Source organism: Glandiceps talaboti, chromosome 5 (genome assembly GCF_964340395.1).
Source record: "Glandiceps talaboti chromosome 5, keGlaTala1.1, whole genome shotgun sequence".
NCBI lineage: Eukaryota > Metazoa > Hemichordata > Enteropneusta > Spengelidae > Glandiceps > Glandiceps talaboti.
Window position 1 is genome coordinate 25,191,748 of NC_135553.1, and position 9,978 is coordinate 25,201,725.

General features: G+C 36.8%; 1 protein-coding gene across 1 annotated transcript; it reads left to right on the forward strand.

Moving 5' to 3' along the window:
* Positions 1-291: 291 nt before the first annotated feature.
* LOC144435601 (HUWE1-associated protein modifying stress responses-like) lies at positions 292-5,673 on the forward strand. The gene is made up of 4 exons (XM_078124188.1): positions 292-617; positions 762-842; positions 1,876-2,199; positions 5,182-5,673. Exons 1-4 carry the CDS (start codon positions 422-424, stop codon positions 5,418-5,420), a joined length of 840 nt encoding a protein of 279 aa, XP_077980314.1. The 5' UTR covers positions 292-421; the 3' UTR covers positions 5,421-5,673.
* Positions 5,674-9,978: the final 4,305 nt, after the last annotated feature.

Genomic DNA, 9,978 nt, shown 5'->3' on the forward strand with positions numbered 1-9,978 from the left:
TCATAAGTAAATTTAATTCATTCTGTTTGTTGATGTTCTTTTGCCCTACATTTATAGAAGGTAAACTTATTATCTCTACTATACACGATGAATACAATTGAAATGTGTATTTTCTACTTTGAAGAATAAGAAATAACCTACACTTGGTGGCGCCAAACACAGTGTACTGGTCAGAACAGAACGCCCGGTACCTGGGTGCAGCCGGCCTGTCTAAAATGAACTTTCTAAAGGGTCTCACATAAATTTTGGTGTCTTGGGGTGTCTGGTGAAATCTGCGCATGCGTAGCTTCACTCCCACAGTGCATCGAGCGAAATTTTGGACTAGGAAAGTGTCCTTCAATTTTATCGTTTTACCCGTATTACATTCCATATTTATGCCTAAATAGGTTTAGAGACAAAGAAGAGAGGTCTTTACTGTGAAATGTCTGATCAGAAAGACCGACCAGAGGATTCCGTTGGCGAATTATGGGCGTCGAATTGGGAACAACAATGCATAGAACAACTTGAAAGCGAAGCAAATTTTGATGAACGTTTGTCTGTCGATAGGGAAGAGTCCGCCCAAAAATTATGGCTTTCGTTTCAAAATTCAGCCACTGCTGTCGCTCAACTATATAAAGGTAACGTACTTTATTTCTTTTATTCAAAAATAGCTAAACCAAATAGTATTCTTCGTCTTTGCCTGTGATTTAATGTTCACTTCGACATGTTCATTCTCGGTACGTATAATTACACTTACGTCACGTTCGTCATCATATTTACAGATCGTGTATGTCAGCACTCCACTCCGGCAGTCTGGATATCTTTTCAAACTGCAGCCACGGCAGTGACTCAGCTTTACAAAGGTGAGTGTAGTTTACTTGACCTATTGCGACACTGTTGCATCTTTGCGTTGTACTGGGTATCCATCTGTTTTTTTATCGATCGATCGATCATCTGTTGACTTGGGAGGAACTCAAATAACAGCTGCTATTAGCGCTCTGCTCTGTTCGTTACTATAATGCCGGCTTCCGTAATATGTCGGTACCTCAATATTTTGATCATACTGACTCTTGAATCGAGTGTTTGGATAATTAAAATTGTTGGAAAATAATGATGGGCCGTGATAGAGAATGTCTTTTTAGCGAGATAAAATACGACGACACAACATTCAATGTCGCATTTCAGATCACAGACCCCAGACAAGAAGACAATACACCAGAAGGCCTATGTACTAAATAACTCGTCATGTTGATGCATTGTTAATGTTATGTCATCGTCAATGTACATAGTCTATTCAAATCTTATTTGATGAGAATCACAATTCCAAAAGCTTGACACCGCCGGGACAAAAGATTTTCAGGTCAATATCAATATTGTATTTCACAGAAATCCCTAACCCTGTTCTTGAATTTCATGATGTAGAACAAAGAGCAGGCTGCTGCCCAGGGCTTTTGTAGACTTGTGGATTCCACAAATGTTACCTTGGGTGAACAGTTACAACAAATGGATTTTATTGTACTATTCTTTTATAATTTCAGATTTAGTGGATTGGGAAATTATTATTGGTCAACTAATTGACAAAAAATGGAGTACATGTCATATTCACTCTAATAAGAGTTAGGAATTTTAGTCAATGAAACTGGAGACAGGTTAATAGATTTAAGACTGTTCCTAATTGAGATTTCCGTTTTGCAACAGATCAGGAACTGATTAAAATCATTTTCAATTAGAAATATTTTCAGATGTATTCTTTGGGCTTCCTTCAGGAAAGAAACCCAACCAGTACCAATACTAACATGAAGTCTATTTATTTTTTTAGACAAGTCACATATGATAAAATGCCGTCAATAGTTGACAATAATTCTATGAGTATCTTGATCATTTTTTTTTTGATAGATTGTATTGAATTACAAAGAAGAGGTATAGAGTTAGCTATTCAAACAGGGCATCAAAGAAGAACAAGAGACCTGGTAACATGGGCAAAGAAAAAAAGACGTCATATTCGTAGAGAAGATATGTTAGGATTCCTATGTGGAAAAAGTGTACCTCCAAGGTTAAGACCTACAGCTTTACAACGTAGTAGCTTGGACCGTTCTTCTCCTAGACACCCTAGCAGTGGTTTTGATCGTAGTTCTCCACGTCATGCCAGTCTATTCACCGATGGGCTGCTATCACCAGATAATGAAATGCAGCCATTTAGAGAGGCATTAGCTTTACAAGGTAAGATTTCCCTAGTCTTAATCAACAAAGTCACTTCACAAACATTTGTATAAAGAAATAAAATTGAAGGTTAGCGATAGCCATGTGTATTTTTACTATGTTTTAAAAAAAAAACCAAGTAAATGGTGTTTGCAGTGTTCCCTCTAATGAATGCCAACAATGATAAAAAGTGGGTTGTCTTGTGGGTCACCCCATAGTGAAGGATAAAAGATCAAATGCTAGTGGGTCACAGGACAACACAGTGTGAGTGACATGTCAGAGTGACTCGGAGGACCTGCAGGTTTTTAGATATCTTTTGAAAAATGAAAAGGTGGATGTCACATGCACAGATGGATTTTGAATACCCTGCATTATGTTATTGTTGTTTCATGTTCATAACTTATTGATTTGTTACTCTCATGGCCTACTGGAAATAGCATCTCTTAGGTGCTGAATAATACTTTGTAGTGTTTTTTTTCACACTTTTGAACATGTGTGTACATGATGCATCTATGAGGTGACAATTGTATATAATGACAGTACTTGTAGAATTCTACCCTGTTATCACCTGTATAGATTCTATACAGATATTGTATAGATTCTATACAGGTGATAACATTTTAGAATTTTACAAGTACATATATGGTAGAAGGTTTCTGTTTGTTAAAATAAAAAGAGACATGAAAAGTGGGTTAAATTGAATCATGTTGTTAAACCTGGTGACAAAGAATTTTAGGTCCAGAATTTTGGCTTAGGTCTGTTTAATTGTCTTATATACAAGACTGATCCTATTCAGAGTGCAGACATACTTACTAAAATGTTATGTGCTTGTACTGTTGTGCATGTAGTGTGTAAACAGCTTCACCTTTGTGTACAATTATCAATGGCTGACTTGTGCATGGATTTTTCTCCTAGCTGATTTAGTAGCCCCCCCTCTCCCCCCCCCCCCCCCAGTTAACCAGCTAAACCAGCTCAATGTGTAACACTTTTGTCAGAGCTCACTGTATGTGTGTTGTTCAGTTCAACCTAGCTCTGGATGTATATGCTATGAGGTTTGACACGATGGGTCCTCCCTATCTCTACCAATGAGACTGCGAACAGATTTCATTCACATGGACTTTGGGAATAGGAATAAAAACCACCCATACCCTTGCTACTGACTATATAAAATACAGAAATGAACTTTAAATCACTAAATTCAACCTACGTCTTGTCTATTCTGTCAATTCTTGTCTTACAGTCACTCTCGTCGCAAAACTTGCCGATGTGACAGCTGCTTAAACTGTACAAGGTTGTGTGCATGTGCAATATTGAGCTAATCTGTTTGCATGACTTACTGTTGTCCCTTTTGTGGTTTGAGTGAACGTTAGCAAAAAAATGGCAGAATATAAAAGATGTTGGTTGAATTTAGTGATTTAAAGTTGAATTTCTGTACTTTATGTAGTCATTACATTGGCAAGGATGTAAGTGGTTTTTATTCCCAAAATCTGTGTGAATGAAATCTGTTTGCAGTCTCATTGTTAGAGATAGGGAGGAACCACAGTAGAGAGGGAAGATGTGTTGAACCTTGTAGCATATACATCCAGAGTTCAACCCTACTGGACAACACATTTTTAGGGCCCCATGGGATGGGGGAGGTGGGGGGCACTGTTGGTGTTTCATTGTTGGGCTGTATAAACACAGTTCAATTCAATTGCACTGGACAAAACATTGGTGGTGATTATGTATAACTGTTGGGCTGTATGCATGCTGTTATGTTTGATTCACCCTATTGAACAAAACAAATTTTGGTGGCTGGAGGTGACTGGTTTCATCCTGCATTGATAGTGAATTACCTGGTTTGTCAGTTGGTCTGAACTTTGTTTATATGTACATATTGTATTAATTTTATTCAGTGGATTTCACAGATATGCAAACAATACCTTATAATTATTAATGGTAACACTGGTATAAGACTGTGAGCCCTGTATTGATGCCATTTGCCTTTATTTGGAGCATTTACAGTATAAAACTGTGTAAATGCTATGTGTTATGTGCTATATCATATGTAGATATCCTGAATGTCCTGCACATTTTCAGGAACTGAAATTCAGAATAGTTTTGTTTTTTAGCTGCCAACGAAACGGGCACTGCTCAGAAGGGGCTATTACATTGGGTTCCATTCATCTGTGCGTTCCCCCTCACATCTCTGGCATGCACCATCAGATTTCTTCCAAACCTAGTACAAGTGTTAACATGCTATTGTAGACATATCCACATGATCATCACTTTTTTTTAGTGATTGAATCGTTGTAAACACATACACACTAGTCTTTTTCAAGATCCATGAAATAGGGATTGTGCATCTGAGTCCCAACTGAATTTTTGTTACAGTTCATTGCTATATTTCTTAGGGTGACTCTATTTTTTTCTGTTTCTCATTGCCTGACTGACCCATATTTTCAGCTCTGACATCAAAATAAAAAAGATTATTTTCGCCTGCCTTTAATATTTTGCAGAACAGTATCCTTTCTGACAAGAATGAGCAAGTTTCTGGTGGCAATGATGATACTTTTTCACAAACAGAGCATTTCTTTCATGATGGAAGTGATTTGGGAGAGGGGGGGGGGGGACATGCCAGTTGTGTAGAGAAGCTGGGAAAGGGCTTGTTACCAGGAATCCAATAAAAAGAAGATAGAGAGGGGGAAAAGGAGAGGCAGAGAAACATAAACAAGATGATTTTTTATTTTTTACTTTTTTTAATCGACCAACTGACCCATAGTTGCTCAGAAAAAGTAATGAGAAACATTAAAAAAAAATAGGGTGACCCTAAGAAACATTTTTACATTAGAATAACTCAAGTGAATTTGCAAAGTCATCAGATGTATTCTATTTTTTCATATAAAGATGAAGAGTTATGCTTTCCCCATTATGTCTTTCAGCCATCACTGCTGACAGATGTCAAAGATTAAATGAAATAATATAGGTTGATTTAGAATGTGTTTTATGTGCTTATATTTGCAGGTTTAAATGGTGCAATGGCCAATATTAGTGTAGATAATAACTCTTCAGCATCCAGTGCTCAGGGCAATGTACACTTTGGAAGAAGACGCCATGGTGCTTTTAGTGACAGTCACATTAACCCAGTGATGAATCCAGAAGAACTGTTTAATATATCTGAATCTAGAAAAAGAAACTCTAACGTTGTATCAACAGATGTTCTGATGGAATCCCCACCTCATAAACGTAATCGAATTTTATAGTACCGATGATATCCAGTGTGTGATACTTGAATCATCTCAGTCTAGTGAGTAATAGTCAGGTATTACTCCTGTGGGATATTGTAATATATAGAGTAAACCAAGACTGCAAAGTAGGGGAATGGCCAGTTTGGATTAATATTACAGTAATGTGTTTGGTGTAACATTTCTTTCTTTCTTTTCTGATGCCAAATGGCAGATTTGGCATCAGTCACTGTGCTGCATCAATGTTCACTTGCACCAACTATCATAAGCTTCACAATAAAATATTTTGTTTCAGTTTATACTATGCTTGTTTCTTCTCTGCTATTGGAATGATGTGTTGTATGCCATGTCTTGATATACATACTGTCACTACTACTGATGAGTGGCATATGGTAATCATTGTGATACAGAGACTCTGAAAGCTGTGTGTGTGTGTGTGTGAGTGTAAACAACTTCAAAGTAAAAAGAACTGCCAGACTGGTTGCAATGATATTTGGTGGGTATAATTACCTTGGGTGTCTAGTTGGGAAATTGTTCAAATCAAAATGATCTTGCCATGGGTGTGTGATTTGGTCAAAAAATGTGATTTTTTGTCAAAAAACTAAAAAACTACTGGGCAGGTCAGTCTGAAATTTAATGGGAACATTCTAGGGTGTTTAGATTATGAATTGTTCATGACATGATGATCCCATCAGTGATAGGCAAATTAGGTTGAAAATGTGTCATTTTGGTCAGAAATCTATAATTCCAATATAATTCAGCAGATTGGGTTGAAATTTGGTTGGGAACATTCTTAGTGGTGTTTAGATTAATATTTGTTCATGACATGATGATTCCATCAGTAATGTGCAACTTAGGGCTAAAAATGTGTCTTTTTGGTAAAATATCTATAATTCCAAAACAACTGAGCAGTTTGGGCTGAAATTTAATGGGATGCATCTTGGCATGTGTAGATGGAGTCATGTTCACAAGGTGATGATCTCATCATTGATATGCAAATTAGGTCTAAAAATGTCAATTTTGGTCAAAAACTTGTATATTGAAACTGCATGGTGAAAGGGGTTGAAACTTGGTAGGGATGTTTCTGAAGGTGTTATTCTGCAGTTATTGTTGAAAACATTTTGACACAATTGGCCCTAGCAACCATGTACATGCCCTTAGCAACTGAAATGATGCATATTACAAAGATAAAGGATGGGTAGGTAAGTGAATACAGATTCAAAAAATGTATGCAAATATGCCAAGCAACAAGACCACGTCCATAGCAACAGCCAAATACAGTTGTGCTACACTGCCATTGAAACTATTTTCTAAGAAATTTGACTGACCAATAGTCGAATGCACATGCCATGTTTTACCCGGTCTATACTCCATGCCATAATGAAAGTTTGAGATACTTCTTGCTACCACTAGCCTAAACATGTAAACACAGCATGGAAAGTAAGCCATACCAGTCAGTGAAAACAAGGCTGTTTTTATTTCTAAGGATTAGCACACTGCAGATACTATAGAAAAAGCAACTCCAATATAAGTCTTGAACATGACATGCTGCTCTCATATATCTAACATCAAACAATTCGTGGGAGTATGACAAAAGTCAGACTCAATAGTGTATTGTTTTATCTGGGAGTTTGGTTTTAGTGATGGTAAAATTAACTTGGTAAGTTGCAAAATCTAGCCCTGTTTGGTATCGGATCATGAAATGTAACAGAAAGAGTAACTATGGTATACAGTATCTCATAAAATAGCTGCTACATGTATATGCTTACGAACAAGACAACCATGGTGCAAAATATATGTAAGCATTTCCTTTTAAGTTGTCTTTCAATCCATCCTCACCCCCGTTTATGTATAAACACATCCAACATATTCAATATAAACTTGTCGAAAAAGTCCACGTAGGTGTGAAACTAGTCAAAGATATGTCGTTTAATTGTATGCCCTTCCTAAAATTATTTAAAATCACTTTCTACAGCTAAGAAATTTTTCTTAAATACTAACAAAATAATGACCCAGGTGATATGACTCAATGTTGTGTTCCAGTCTGTTGAGGCTACTCTCCCTAAGGAAGATATATATCCTGTCAATTCCTCCATGGGTAGAAATCAAAATATGTTTCCATTATCGAGCAATGTTTTCACTATTTTGATATTAAGGTTTTTCATAAATTGAAAGATTTGTGTTGTGTGTATGCTCCTTGGGCAAAATTAAAATTAATTGTGAGTTTCCAATAACCCAACTAATTCTAGTCTAAGCTGCCAAAAAAGATGACCAATTCTTTGTCTTCTAAATCCTGACTTTCATGTGTGTCCCTATTCTTTCCCAAGATGTCTGCCCTGTACATATTTCATCAAACTATCACAGAGGGGTATTCATTCTGACTGATTTTTTGTTTGTTTTGGGTTGAAGCAATATTTTTCAAAAATAAAAACATAAACTCCCCACCTACCTAGCCTATTTTTGGAAGCCGCAATTATTTTTTTCATGGGCATAAAATTAATCTCAGATTCATAATCAGATTCACATTGGAGGACAATATGAGGCTAGTCAAATAGTCTCAAATCATGATAACTACAGAAAAAAGAAGTCAAACAAGAAATAATGTCCAGGCTACAGGACATGTTCCCCCTTCAAGCTCGCATGATTGGAAAGGGGATGTCTCAGCTTGCATGGGAAAAATTACCTGAAAATCAGAGATATAAGTTTGTTGCCAAGACATTTGTGAGAGGTCAAAGTTCAGCTGTTGTGTTTGTTGGTAGGCACACACTGTTCCAATGATGGAATCTGCATTGTACCTGTTTAAAAAGATTTCAGTTTTAAAAGTCTGTAGAAATAATATTTTATGATGGGTGAGAAGTGGGACATTTCCTGTAGTACCTATGGTATAATTTCTTGTTGAATGGCTTTCATTGGGTGCCATCATGATTTTCTGTATAAGAGGCAGAATCTGAGGCTCAATATGAGACTGGCCTCATTATCCTCCAATGTGAATCTGATTCTGACACTGCCTTACAAGAAAGCTTGCATGTGATTATATAGGGTTACACACTTGAGTGGAGTCTCTATGTATTGAAGTTTTTGAGTTATATATTACTATATATTTTATCTATTACTCCAAATATGGCTGCCATTCAGTAAAAAGTGATACAAGCATTAAGAGTACACCTTGGGTATATTTCTCTTATATTACCTGTGGACATGATTTGAAAAGAAATTGGCAACAAACTGTCGAAGGCCAATGAAAGCTTGTACCTGTGATACCAGGGTGGTAGACACTTGAATGGAGTCTATGTATTACAGTTTTTGAGTTATATTGTAAATATTGATTCTAAATTACATATCTGGCTGCCATTTGGTCAAATTTGCACATATAAAAAAAACACAAAGTGACGTGCATGTCCCATGACGTCACCTTTTGCCAGGTTAGAAATTGGATATTGCATGTCAGAGAAATGATGTTATAGACGGACAGACAGAGCACATTGTAATAGTCCTCTGAAGGGGGATATTGTGTCCCATGAGTGAAATGCCACACCTACATGGTTTCCGCTGTAACTTCAGGAGATTTACTCATTACAGTGATGTCATTGACTTGGTCATTAGTTCATTAGTATTGAGAAGCAATCAGATTGAAACAAGCCAGATCTAGTTGTTATTATATATATGTGTGTGTGTGTGTGTGTGTGCAGAATAAATTAATCCAAATATGAATCATGCAATACTGTTCTTTTTCAAAACACCAATACCAAAGAAATCAGGCTTACTTCACAGCCAATGTACATTTCTTCAACAGAAAATTATGTTTTCACCATAAATGTACGCATGTAGTCTGTCATGCATATTCTGTTTCTACTTTTCATACAATATGCTGCATTATTGTTACTACAGCAACAGAATATCAATAGGCAACATGAAAATGGGAGAATCATTATTACATGTAGCAGTATGTGTAATTATAACATACTTCCTCCATTTCAATGTGTGATATACATTGTCCATTTCTCATGGGTTGAAAATTTCCCTGTTGAACACTACGTGACAATGTCTATCATGCATTGAAACCAATCCTAATGACTGGTGACATCAAACATGCATGTTTTGATGGAGGTATGAAATGTTTTTCATAACGGACAAATCTACATGTAACGTCACTGGCTATAGATGGTGTAGACACAGTAGTCTTGCACTTTTTGAAAGACAACTTGCAACCCTAGCATCAGAAAAGGACTTGGACAAGAACAAATGTGGTAAATAAAAGGAGCAAGGTTTGCAGATTCTAGTATTACTTTTGGTAAAACTGTTGTTGTGCATTACTATCTCAGGAAATGTACTCATTACTGTACAATTTTTAGATATACAGTCCAGGATATGAATGTTACAAACACAGGTTGTGTTACTCCTGCAACAACATATCCAAGTTTCCCTTAAGCCTGTGTCACCCTAACATATTTTGAAACAAACTGTGGTGGGTTGACCATCAGAGCCCCCCCCCCCCCCCCCCCCCCCCAGTGAGTGGATGCATGTCGCCATAGTAACCAGTCAGCATGTGTATAGTGCAGTCATAGAGTTGGGATAA

What these genes read in the sequence shown, in the direction of transcription:
- LOC144435601 (XM_078124188.1), top strand. Translation starts at nt 422, where the DNA reads ATGTCTGATCAGAAAGACCGACCAGAGGATTCCGTTGGCGAATTATGG. An exon ending in TGTCGCTCAACTATATAAAG is followed by an intron (nt 618 to 761) that starts GTAACGTACTTT and finishes TCATATTTACAG; the next exon opens with ATCGTGTATGTCAGCACTCC. An exon ending in AGAGGCATTAGCTTTACAAG is followed by an intron (nt 2,200 to 5,181) that starts GTAAGATTTCCC and finishes TTATATTTGCAG; the next exon opens with GTTTAAATGGTGCAATGGCC.